This window comes from Dreissena polymorpha, chromosome 3 (assembly GCF_020536995.1).
Source record: "Dreissena polymorpha isolate Duluth1 chromosome 3, UMN_Dpol_1.0, whole genome shotgun sequence".
Classification (NCBI taxonomy): domain Eukaryota; kingdom Metazoa; phylum Mollusca; class Bivalvia; order Myida; family Dreissenidae; genus Dreissena; species Dreissena polymorpha.
The window spans coordinates 4,620,021-4,633,442 of record NC_068357.1 but is presented as its reverse complement, the minus strand read 5'-3'; the positions used below and the strand labels follow the sequence as shown (position 1 = coordinate 4,633,442).

Here is a 13,422-nt window from a genome sequence, read left to right as displayed (position 1 = left end):
TACGAGATCTTGTTTTTACTCCACCAGTATTATTAACTGGGTTGGGGACTGCTGTTTTGTGTTACTCTTGTTTGCTCTTGCTCAAATGCTTAGAGAAATAAAATGGTTGGCATCTGTGTGTACAATTTACATGTAATTTATGTCAAACTGTAATAACTGTATTATTTTCTCCAAGTGATACAGTGCAGATTGTCAAGATTTCACAATTGCATTATTTTTAAGAAATAATTTTCTTTTGAGTGCAGTTTTTTTGTCCCTTAATGGTGAAACTGGAGGGGAATTATGGTTTGCGCTCTGTCCGTCAGTCAGTCAGTCTGTCAGTTTGTCAGTTCATCACACTTTTCTGGATCCTGTGATGACTTTAAAAGTTCTTCATATTTTTTCATGAAACTTGAAACATGGATAGATGGCAATATGGAGATTATGCACGTCATTTCATTTTGTTCCTACGATAAGAATTTTGGTTGCTTTGGCAACAAATAAAATAAATTAAAAAATCTGGCAATGGTCGAGTTTCACCGTTAGGGGACCATATTGCTTGGCAATCTCTTGTTTTTCTTATAATTTAATACGCAATTTCTTTGTATACCCTTTTTGCAACAATTCACCATGGTGAGGGTCGCGCTGTCTGTTACAGCTTCTTGTTTAATTTAAGGTTACACACCTATTGTTGAGGTCCCAGAAGGCTCGGAAAATATCTATATTCAGGAAAATGGTGAAAATAAAAACTCAATTGGTAAGTTTCTAAACTGTTTGATATTCAAGTGATTAAAGGGGCATATTGACTGTAGTTCTGTGAACTATAGACACACTTTATAACAATTAAAATTTCCACTTTTCACATACATTTATCAAGCAACAATAACATATCCAGTATTATTGAAATTCAGTTGATTTCCAAAAACCATGTTTTAATATGTGGGCCCATTTGTACTTGAAATAGCGTCTACAAAAATAAAAATTATACGGAAGTGCACAACCATTATCGATCAGTTACATGTGCATGGTGGTTATTCGTGTACACTTCATTCATATTGATTGTAGTACAGGTTGTAACACTGTTGAGTGTAGGGAAATGCGGATAACTCTCTTTTGTTCTTAAAAACATGTATAAACATTTTGGCCCAGTTTCAATTACGCATAACTGGTAACTTCCATTCCCCAAGACTTTCAGGGGCCGTGCAGGGTCAGTAAATCGTCAGGGGAAGACGAAATGTACTTTTAATGCCTTATGTTGATGACGCAGTATTGCTTTCAATATATCAAATAACACACATTTTTGGGATTGAAATTCATGAAAATCTATCGGTAAATATCAGTTGTATTGTGAGAAAAACCACTGATATAGTTTAGTGTATATGATAGAAGGGAAATTGATGAATCAACTAGCCACATTTGTGTGACGTACGCTGTCAGTCTTCAGAAAATCGTTCCTGCAAGCCAGAATAGGCTGCCAACATTTGCCAGTTTGCTATAAATAACACAGTGTGACTTCAACTTTATATCAGGAAGTATCGTTGTTTGATGTTCCATTTACAAGATGCAATCTATAGACCTGAGTCATGCGAAAATGGGACTTATGCAGTATGCTGCCAGCGTATTACCAGCCCAGCCTGTGCATAGGTGCAGACTTGTCAGGATATGCATACTGAGGAGGATACTTCGGATAAACGACAAAGCCTTGCTTGCTTTTTATGCCCCTGGATCGAATGATTGGTGTATATTGTTTTTGGCCATTCTGTCATTGTATTGTGTATGTCTGCCTGTCCCAAAACTTTAAACTTAGTCATAACTTTTGCAATATTGAAGATAGCAACTTGATATTTGGCATGCATGTGTATCTCATGGAGCTGCACATTTTGAGTGGTGACAGGTCAAGGTCATCCTTCAAGGTCAAAGGTCATTTCTTCTAAAATAGCTGCCATGCGGCTTCAAGGCAGGGCAGAAGGGAGCATTGTGTTTCACAAACACAGCTCTTGGTAGAGAGGAAAGTGCAGCACATGACCAGACTGCAATAGTGCTGAAAGTGCCATAGTAGGAGCGCACTGATATATGTGCTTCACATTATGCCACTTTGACTGCTGTTGTTATTCCATTCAAAAACTGGTGCTTGAAGTCGATATTATTTTCATAATTTACAAATTGCAGTGTTCTGGGACAGTCTAGGAAACAGCTTTGCGGTAGACAAGAAGACCCGCATGTTGCTACCAAGGGTTGAGCTGGCGGGCACCATGTTTGTGTACTCTCCCAATGATGCTGGCAACACCCATGGAAGAATTGAGGCCACCGGGCCGACCTCGCATACCATTACAATTTATGTGAGTTCCTGCTTTTAAATGTAACTTCAGATGTTTTCATTCTACCAGGGTATGGTAGGAGATATTAACTTGAATAACTTTGTCTTTATAGTGAAGGTCAATCTATTTAGTCAAATGTCAAAAGTATCCCTTGCTGAAAGGTATAGAGTGTAGAAATGGTAGACACCTGTGTGTGCATGTATGTGAGTGTGCGCGCTTCTGTCTGCCATATTTTCTTTGGACATTTCCTCTTACATTCTGCAATTTTCTTCAAACTTTTACAGAGTTTATATCTTAAAGTTCTACAGCGCATATTTTCTTCAAGGTTTTTGCAATTAAGAGCTGTTGTTTGAAATAAGATGTTAAAGCTGCTGTGCAAAAACTCCTACATTTGTGTCAAATATTAAAGAATTATTATCTTCAAGTGGTACAGAGCATATTGTCAAGGCATATTGTCTTTGCAATTTAATTATTATTGGTCTGGCATTCAGTTTTCGGAATGTTTATTTACGCAACGCTTTCAGATATTGAGCTGATTTTTGGTATGTGAGTCTACCTACATGTCCTACAGATTCAGTGTGAGTTTCATTGCAGTCCGTTGTTTTTTTGCAAAGTAATGGGCCTTGGACTTTAAAATTTTCTCTAAAATAACTTATGTTCAAAGCGCAGTAGGGGGCACAGTGTTTCACAAATGCAGGTCTTGATTTTATTCTGTAATTGTGGCATGAAATGAACTGTCTGTGACAGCTTCTTGTTGACATTAACTTACTCATTTACATAGACTAATTCAGAAGGTCCAAATTCTTAAATAAACCAATATTATTTTGTTTTGTCTAGCATCAATAATACTTTGTTCAAAGCTTTCTACTTGCATGAATAATGTCTTTTACATTCTCAACATCACATTATCTGACCTTATTTTGACCATGTCATTGATCACGTTTGGACTAACATGGAATGTCTGAATTAACCCAAAATGATTAGCTTTGTCTAACAACAGTACCACAGGCAAAAAACTCGGATACTTGCTCTTTTTGACTATGACTTATTCAGAAGGTCCAAATATTTGTTAACCCAAAATGATCTGTTTTGCCAGACATTAAGTGCTTCCTACAAAGATATTATGTGGGGATGTCTTTGAGCATCATCAACACACACATATCAGCTTACCTTATTTTGACCTTGACATTGATTTACAGATGACCTTTTGCAGTATTCTGGCACTAATTAAGACTGCTGGGACTAATTTAGACTGCTGGGACTAATTAAGACTGCTGGGACTTATTAAGACTGCTGGGACTAATTAAGACTGCTGGGACTAATTAAGACTGCTGGGACTAATTAAGACTGGAAAAAAAATCAGGTAATTAACTCATATTGACCGTTTGATTAATATCAGTGATATTAATACTGCTCAGTTTTGATACTTCTATACTACACTCAGTACAATTGCATTAAATAACACGACCTTGAAATTGGCGTTATTTGGGACTAAACCTTTTGAATTCCACCATTGAAAGAACCTTTTTAATATGGTTATGTTTCAAATTTGTTGTACAAGTATTCAATGTTTTCAAAAACAATTACAACAAAGAGTTTGATTGGTTTCCAATTTCAAAATGTTATTTTTCCTATACAAATTGTTTTTTATGCCCCTGAAGGGTGGCATATAGTTTTTTAACTGTCTGTCAGTCTGTCCGTCAGTCTGTCCATTCATCTGAAAACTTGAACATTGTTCATAACTTTTGCACTATTGAAGAAAGCAACTTGATATTGGCATGCATGTGTATCTCATAGAGCTGCACATTTGAGTGGTGAAAGGTCAAGGTCATCCTTTAAGGTCAAAGGTCAAATATATGGCGTCCGTCCGTCCGTCTGAAAACTTTAACATTTGCCATAACTTTTGAAATATTGAAGATAGCAACTTGATATTTGGCATGCATGTGTATCTCCTGTAGCTGCACATTTTGTGTGGTGAGAGGTCATGGTCACCCTTCTATGTCAAAGGTCAAATATATGGCTTCAAATAGTGTTTTTTCCAGGAGGGCAAAGGGGCATGGCGCATTCCTTTCAAAAAGGGCATTTTAATGCGCAATTTAGGCAAAAAAAGGGCAAAAACGTTCTGTGAATACCTGCTTTTAGGAGAAACATTTAATCAAAGGCAGGTGTGCGAAACAAAAAATATAAACACGCAGATTTAATGGTAATTGATGTATTTAACTTACTTTAACTAATATTATTTAATATATATACCTTGCAAGTTCCATGCTGTTTCAAACTTTCAGTAAACTGTACAGCACGACAAACATAATAAAAAAGGGCATTTTAATGCGCAATTTAGGCAAAAAAAGGGCAAAAACGTTCCGTGAATACCTGCTTTTAGGAGAAACATTTAATCAAAGGCAGGTGTGCGAAACAAAAAATATAAACACGCAGATTTAATGGTAATTGATGTATTTAACTTACTTTAACTAATATTATTTAATATATATACCTTGCAAGTTCCATGCTGTTTCAAACTTTCAGTAAACTGTACAGCAAGACAAACATAATAAAGCAATATATGCATATGAATCTGATTATAAACAGATCCCTAACATATAAGTGAAACCATGTTTGTCTAATCCCGTTTTCTAACGATAATATTGTCAGATTTTTATGTCCCTCACTATAGTAGTGGGGGACATATTGTTTTTGCCCTGTCTGTTGGTTGGTCTGTTGGTTGGTTGGTCTGTTTGTTGGTTTGCGCCAACTTTAACATTTTGCAATAACTATTGCTATATTGAATATAGCAACTTGATATTTGGCATGCATGTGTATCTCATGGAGCTGCACATTTTCAGTGGTGAAAGGTCAAGGTCAAGGTCATCCTTCAAGGTCAGAGGTCAAATATATGTGGCCTAAATCGCTTATTTTATGAATACTTTTGCAATATTGAAGATAGCAACTTGATATTTGGCATGCATGTGTATCTCATGGAGCTGCACATTTTGAGTGGTGAAAGGTCAAGGTCAAGGTCATCCTTCAAGGTCAGAGGTCAATATATGTGGCCCAAATCGCTTATTTTATGAATACTTTTGCAATATTGAAGATAGCAACTTGATATTTGGCATGCATGTGTATCTCATAGAGCTGCACATTTTTAGTGGTAAAAGGTCAAGGTCAAGGTCATCCATCTAGGTCAAATATATGGGTCAAATTTGCTCATGTAATGAAACTTCTGCAATATTGAAGCTAGCAATTTTATATTTGACATGCATGTGTATCGCATGGAGCTGCACATTTTGAGTGGTGAAGGGTCAAGGACAAGGTCATCCTTCAAGGTCAAACGTCATATAGGGGGACATTGTGTTTCACAAACACATCTTGTTAACTTTGCAAGTAAACTGACGCTAACGATTTGCATACACTCGTTTCAGTGGCAATCATCCACTGAGTATATTACTAATAAATATGTTTTTGGCATCGAAAACGTTTTGTGCATCGTTGATTATCACAGGCATTTCATTAAACCCGTCTAAATGTATGATCTCCATTGTTAATTCGATTGTTATTTGCCATTTTTGCCGATAGGCACAATTAATTTTCTGTAAAGTCCACCATCTTGTAAAGTTGTTAAAATGATGTAAGCGACAGTTGCGCATAGCAAAGTAAATTTGTATATGTCCGCCTTAGTCTCGATTTGCTTTTTGTTTAATTAGTATACGTGTAAGTTATTGTTTCAATAATTAATTATCTTAAAGACAATAACAATCAAGATAAAACTGTTTTCAAAAATTTAATAACGCCTAAAAATTAATGTTTTGATATAAGTGAATAATGCATGAAATGCATAATTTTAACGAGGATAACATCGAGGTTTTCATAACAAGTCTCCGGATTAACTGTCCACGATTTTATCTTGGAGGAGTACACATTACAAGGTGATATGTGTGCTTGTTACAACAAAGTCACTGACATTAGCGATTGATATTGACACGGGGTTATTCACAACCGCGGAAATCTTCGCTGCCTTGGGGCCATACTCAAATACATTCGGCTAAGAAGTATGGTCAAGCGGCGATAAAGATGTTATCAATAAGGGCGCATGGCGGCTTTTAAGAGGACGGAAAACAGTGGATGCTCATGAAAGGGCAGGGCGGCGGCCTTTGGAAAGGGCGGCGTGGCGCTAAATGGCTTTGAAAGGGGCAGCGTGGTGCGGCAAAAAAGGGCATGGAGACCACGCTAAAACGGCCTGGAAAAAACACTATCAAAGCAGCGCAGAAGGGGGCATTGTGTTTCTGACAAACACATCTCTTGTTGTTTTTTTTTATTCCTTCCAATGATCTGTTTTAAAAATATTTGTGAGATGCCTTTGCAGAGACCAGTATAGCCAATACAATAGCCCCCGAAGGAGGGCATATAGTGATGGGACTGTCCGTCCGTCTGTCCCTTTGTCCGTCACACTTTGCTTTTAGGTTTCGAAAAATGCTTATAACTTTTATGTCCCTTGAGATATAACCTTCATATTTGGTATGCATGTGTATATGGACAAGGCCTTTCCATACGCACACAAATTTTGACCCCTGTGACCTTGACCTTTAACTTAGGGTCCGCGTTTAGGTTTCAAAATCTGTGTTTAGGTTTCCGAAAAAGCTCATAACTTCTATCAAGCGTTTATAGGGGGTATAAGTCATCCTATGGTGACAGCTCTTGTCTATTGCAAAGATAGTCAGGTCTTTCTTTTCTGTTATGATTTTCCTTAAAAAATTGACAGCATTTATTGCAGAACTTAATGCTTTAAAGCTTCTTTTAGTGTTATTCATGTTGTAAAAAATATAATGCTGAACACATTGTTTGAAGTCAACTCTCCAGGAATGTTTCATAATTGACAAAAAATATCATTTTAATTTCTACTTTTAATGATATTCTGAAAGAAAAACAAACAACAGTGACAATATAACAGTAGCACATACTAGAAACAAACACAAAAGGCATACTCCTAAAAATAAAACAAATTGAATGCCATTTCAAACAAAACATCACCAGAAGCAATATGCACATAAATAAGCTATCAAAAGGTTCATATTGCATGACAAATCACAGCTAAATGCCTCAAATTATAATCTAATTAATTAATTTAATTAATAGTTTCTATGTATGACATTTTCAACTAAAAAACCCTCCTAACTAATTGTCCACACTTCACTGTCATCATTCACCCCTGTAGAACTCACAATGTGAGATGTACCAAGTGGCAGAGACCCTGTCAAAGAGCATGTGACCGATGCCCATATCACCCATCTCAACGTCCAGTCTGACCGCTTGCTCCTCTGGCAGCAGACCTTCTGCTGCAAACAGGACACCAGCCAGATCTTCCTCTGAGTCATTGTAATCGGAGTCATCAGAAGCCCAGTCCATGCTATCATCTAGGTCACTAGGAAGCTCATTGTCAATGTAGTGGTTGTACTGCTGGGACATGGTGGAATTGTCAGCAGACTGGTGCACAAATATTTCAGGCACTGGATGGAGTTGGTTGTTACCAGATGGCAGCACATTCTGAGAATAGGGAACTAAATGTCCTTGTTTTACCTGATTTTCTAGCACATGTCCCAGATAAGCACTGGTTGCTAAAGGTCCACTGTAGCTTACAGGTCCACTTCTCATGTGGTAATGAGGATTCACTACATTCACGGAGTCCAAAAACTCATCACTGCTGTCACTTAGTCCAGAAACATCTGAAATGGCACAGTCCAACACCGCTGATATAGCACCATTAGCATTCTCAATCTCTTCAACCTCTACATGTTCACCTATAGAAGAACTGTTTGACTCAAGGTGGATAGGCCTCTCATCCACTGCTGGCCCATTTGAGATCATGTTGTGATGTTCCCCAGAGTACATTTCTCTCAAACCATATGCATGTTGAGCATGACCTTCCATGGATTGATGCCACTGAAATTCCTTTGGAGCAGGCATCACCCACATGGGGTTGGGTTGCTGCTGTGGTTGCCAAGGTAATCCATGGTTGTACAAAACATGTTGGCCTTCACCCTGTGGCATGTATGGAGCTACATGAGGGATGTATGGTGCTGCATGAGGCATGAAGTATTGGGGACCATGAGGTAAACTTTGGCCACCCTGGTGCATGTAGGGCCTGCCACTCAGTGACTGGGGCATGAACTGGGCAGTCTCAGCGTCAAGCACCCTTCTGACGGTCAAGGCCATCTCCTGAACCTTGAGCCACTTGGACAGTCTGTACTCCTTGTACATTCGCTTCAAGCCCTCTGCCACTGAGATACGGATCATCTTCTGGAAGGCAGGTGTCATGTGCTCGCCCAGCGTCGAGAGAAACGTCTGCTCACTCATACGCTCCATGTATTGATCTGTAAGGATTAAACATTTTGTTTGATTTGTGTTGACAACAGTTTGACTGGAAAATTAACGTTAGTAAAAGACGATGTCATCAGTTTATTGTAGCTATGACATACTCCAATATAAAACATTTGATTTGTTGAAGACAATAAACTTATATCATTGTATTCCAGATATGCTAAGCATAAATATACATGTATTCCTAATCCCAATTCCAATTTTTGTGCATTCAACTGATCGAATTATATATAATGTAGTTCTGATGATAAGGCAATTTTAATTTATTTTCAATAATTTGCAAAAAATGTTATTACTTGATCAGCCAATAGCAGAATGTTATGTAAATCACTAGTTGTGTTACAGCTTCTGGAATCCAATGTTAAATATAAATTGTCTCCTCCTGTGAGCATTTTTCTCACCATGAATTGCAGTCCCAAAGCACCATATTTTATTTTTCATTTCACTCCACCAGTGGATTTAACATATTTATTTGTATTCCAACTTTATTAATTCTGAAGTAATCATATGAAACAAATCCCACATTAGTGTACCTTTATTGTGATTTCCTTCCAAAACTAATTATCTGAATTATCATATGAAAATAATACCACTTATTTTCTATTGAAATTAATTATTTCTCATGAATAACTACTATCATACAAAATTAATTACAATCTTTTTCATGCAAAATTAAATTATCTTAATTTTCGTCCAAAAGTAATATTAACATCCTAATTTTAGACTGAAAATACTCTCTAATTTATAATAATTTTTTTAATATCGGACTAATATCACAATTTTGGCCTTTTTTATATATTAATTTTGGACTGATAATTATCCTTAATATATCTTCTAAATTGAGTGTTAATTAATACAATCAATGTTTAATTGTCCTCCAACTATAATTATTTTATTATATATTTTATTTTAAGAAATTTCCAATTAATTATCATAAGAATCAATTTTCAAAATTCTACATGTTTTAAGGATTTAATTATGCATAATATCTAAGACATGCTTTAAAATATGATGTTGAAATAATTTAATTAAGTTTTTGTTCATGACAATTACACAAAAAATATATGGTATGGAAAAATACATAAAGTACTTAGAGTGAATAGGGCATAGCCAAATTTTGTAAGATTGCTTAACTGTTCATTTCGTAAATAAAATACATATTTAAATACTGATGCACTGAGCAGAGCATTTTATTAAAGACAAATGTACATGCACTTAGTCATTGACACATAAATGAGATATATTCTATAATAACAATTTATAATCATATATGCAATATTAACTTACCAAGTGCAATAATCTGTCGCACTGCCCTGTCATGTGCAACCAGGTGGTCCCTGAGTAGATCTACAGAGGGAAGTAAGTCCATGTCCAATGTGGGGTTGAAAAATCCTTTTGGCAAAATATAAAAATAACTAATATCAAATTTTACACTGTTTCCTTATAGCCCACAGTTCCAAGTCAATTGAAGTTAACACTTTTTAATAACTTTCTTACGTTTAATTACTATATATATTGCACCACAAATATATTATATCTAGGCATGCTCTCAGAGGCTTTCTATTTCACAGCTTGAGTGTAGTCAGAACATCACAGCCTTATATCACATATATATTTGACAGCTTTTGCCATTGTTTGCACTAATCACTTTTTTTGATGTCAATGAAATGTTAATATATTACACAAACTGTGAATTATGTGCATGTTAGATGAAAGGCCTGATTAAGCCCTAAATTGGCATTTAATTAAACTCTTTTATTGATGACCCATTTACTCTATTACAGTTGAATGATTTCACCAAAGATCCAATTATCTTGGAACATTTTCTTATGGATTCACTTTGTGTTATCTTAAACAATATTGACAAACATTATAACTGACAACAGTCAGATTATTATCATAAAAAACTAGGTCATGAGGTAATTTAGTGCATTTCAAGCATTTAGCATGGTGTCTGCTCTCTAATTGAAGACACCCGTTGAAAACAGGACGTATTATAAGATTTGCCTTTGCCAGCTGCGGAGGGCAGGCAGGCGGCGTTCACAGCAGTGTCCCCACTCTAATTATAATAGTTTTCATACGATCTTCACCAAACTTGGTCAGAAGTTGTATCTAGACAATATCTAGGTCAAGATCAAATATTGGTCATGGCGGGTCAAAAACTAGGTCATGGGGTCACAAATATCAACATATCCCTTTGCCTGTCAAATGGTTAGTTATGACATAAAAATATATCATTTTTCCACTCAAATGGTAAAGTGATGTGTTGCTTAATTTTCAAAAATATATAATTTTGCCACTCAAATGGTAAAGTTTTCAGTTGTCCCAAACCTTCAAACGGGCGTATCTTGTGACAGTTTGGAACTCTTGTTTGTATATGAGTCTACATACATGCCCAACAGATGAAGTGTGTGAGTTGTTCCGGTCCATTTATTTGTGGCGAAGTCATGGGCCTTGGGCATAACAATTTTCTCTACAATTACCGTTTTCCAGAGGTTTTTTATGCAACACTTGCATATATTGAGCTGATATTTGGCATGAGAGTTTACCTACATGACCTACAGATGAAGTTTGAAATTTGTTATGGTCCATTGATTTTTGACAAAGTTAGTGGCCTTGGATTCAGAATTTTTTCTACAATAACTGTTTTGCGGATACTGTGAAACCATTATTAATCATCAGGCATTAATGTTTGTGTATTACGTCAGTCAACAGATTGACGAATTTAAGATCCTAATGAACAATCACGTCCCATTTTTTAACAAAATTAAGACTGAATTACCGAAGGCATGAGGCATTAAAATCCAACGTTATCCACGCATACATACACGGACTGTTTCGTAATCAAAATAATCCGGCTTTGACACAAAGGGGTGTAGATCACACAGTGTACTTAACTGACACATGACATTGCTGTAAAACACGAGTGCAGTACAGCTGTATCGACTGGGTTAACTTCGTTTAGGTAGAATAGTAATGATTAGCGCTAATTGTTAACAACTTTATTACTCATTGTGTGAATTGTGTTTTTCAGTGTTGTTGCAGATTATGCAGCCTCCACGCAGCGGATCCGGATCATGACAATAAACGAAATTAAAAGATGATGATGTGTGATCAACACCTGACTGATATACATTTTACCCATTGATTACAAATTAATACAGAACATATTGATTTGTGTTTGGTTGTTAGCGTTTAACTACAATACAGGTGTGAAAATAGCATGTGTTTCGTTTATGGGCTATCAATCTTTTTAATCATTGACAACTTTGACAAATTGTACGATACATGTTTCAAATCATTGTTATTAGTAGCAATTGAAAACGTAACAGTTAAGGAGAAATTAGCAATTGTGATTAGTTCCGTCCAAACATAGGGTAATTGTTTACAGAAATTCACTTTCACTTTCATGCGATTTTCAGGAAATCCCCGGGAAGCACGTTTTTCGAATGACTGAGTAACGCAATAAAACATTGCTTTGTATCTTATTGCATTCAATCTAATTTAAACTCACTTGTCCCTTGGTTGTTACAATTAAATCTGAACAGTGCCCTATGAAACCGCTGTCCCATAATGCAGTGTTAATTTTACACTTAAGAAAAATGGCGTATGTTTGTGTTCATGAAATTTGTAAACATATCTATCAAGACTTGGACGATGACATCCCTGTTATAATAGAGTTAGTGTATTGATTTAAATTTGCTCATTGACATTATAATATTAAAAGTGACATGTCAGACAAATTACTGTACTTAAAGTGATCAAATATTTAAGATGCCAAACTCTTGAAACTTTTTTGAAAACTGACCAAACAGTTTGCTTACACTAATAATAGCCAATATGTTAGCACCTTCTCTTATTTGCGCCAATAAAGGTTAGGTTATTATCAGTCTGGCCATGATAGTAAATGAATAAACAAATTCGCAATTGGCTTCACTGTTTCAAACACTCATTAACGGTAATTCGGTCCCACTAATCCGCGAATCATAATGATGATACACTAATGGGTCCCATTTATACTGATCACTAGTCCTGATAACAAAAGACTAAGTATATTGGCATGTGACAAACCGGCCCCAACTCCTGCAAGTGACTGTTAAGTGTCCTCCCTCTTTTCCCACTGCAATTTATCGCAACCGCGATATATTTCAAACATGTTTGACAAACAAAAACGGATATTGACTGAAGCATTTTTTTTATTATTATGCCCCCAAAGCTGGGCAAAAAGTGATCAGACCGTCTGTCCGTCTTTCCGTTACACTTTGCGTTTAGGTTTCGCGTTTAGGTTTCGAAAAATGCTCATAACTTCACATGTCCCTTCACATAACAACGTGATATTCGGCATGCATGTGTATCTCATGGAGCTGCATATTTTGAGTGGTCAAAGGTCAAGGTCATCCTTCAAGGTCAAAAACCATCTATCAAAGAGGCGCAGAAGGGGGCATTGTGTTTCTGACAAACACGTCTCTTGTTTTTTCAAAGTCAGGAATTGGCAGGAATATAAGTGCTGACGAAAACGTAATTTTAAAAAAATGATGAAATCTCGTGCTGACGAAAATAAATGGTTTCACAGTATTTTTTACTCAACTTTATCAGATGTTGAGCTCATTTTTGGTATGTGAGTCTACCTACATGAGCTACAGAGGAAGTGTGAAATTATTTCCGGTCCATTGATTTTTGTCAAAGTTATGGGCCTTGGACTAATAAATTTATCCGTATTATACCTTTTTTCCAGAAATGTTTTTGGCAATGC

General features: G+C 36.2%; 1 protein-coding gene across 6 annotated transcripts in view; it reads left to right on the top strand.

Annotated features, from left to right (window-relative positions):
- Nucleotides 1–13,422, top strand: part of LOC127872807 (papilin-like) — a 353,664-nt gene that overhangs the window by 78,087 nt on the left and 262,155 nt on the right. For all 6 annotated transcript variants that reach the window (XM_052416218.1, XM_052416221.1, XM_052416223.1 and 3 more), the window contains exons 8-9: nucleotides 656–736; nucleotides 2,149–2,318. In XM_052416218.1, coding sequence (XP_052272178.1) covers nucleotides 656–736; nucleotides 2,149–2,318 — 251 coding nt within the window. The remainder of the gene's footprint in view (nucleotides 1–655; nucleotides 737–2,148; nucleotides 2,319–13,422) is intronic.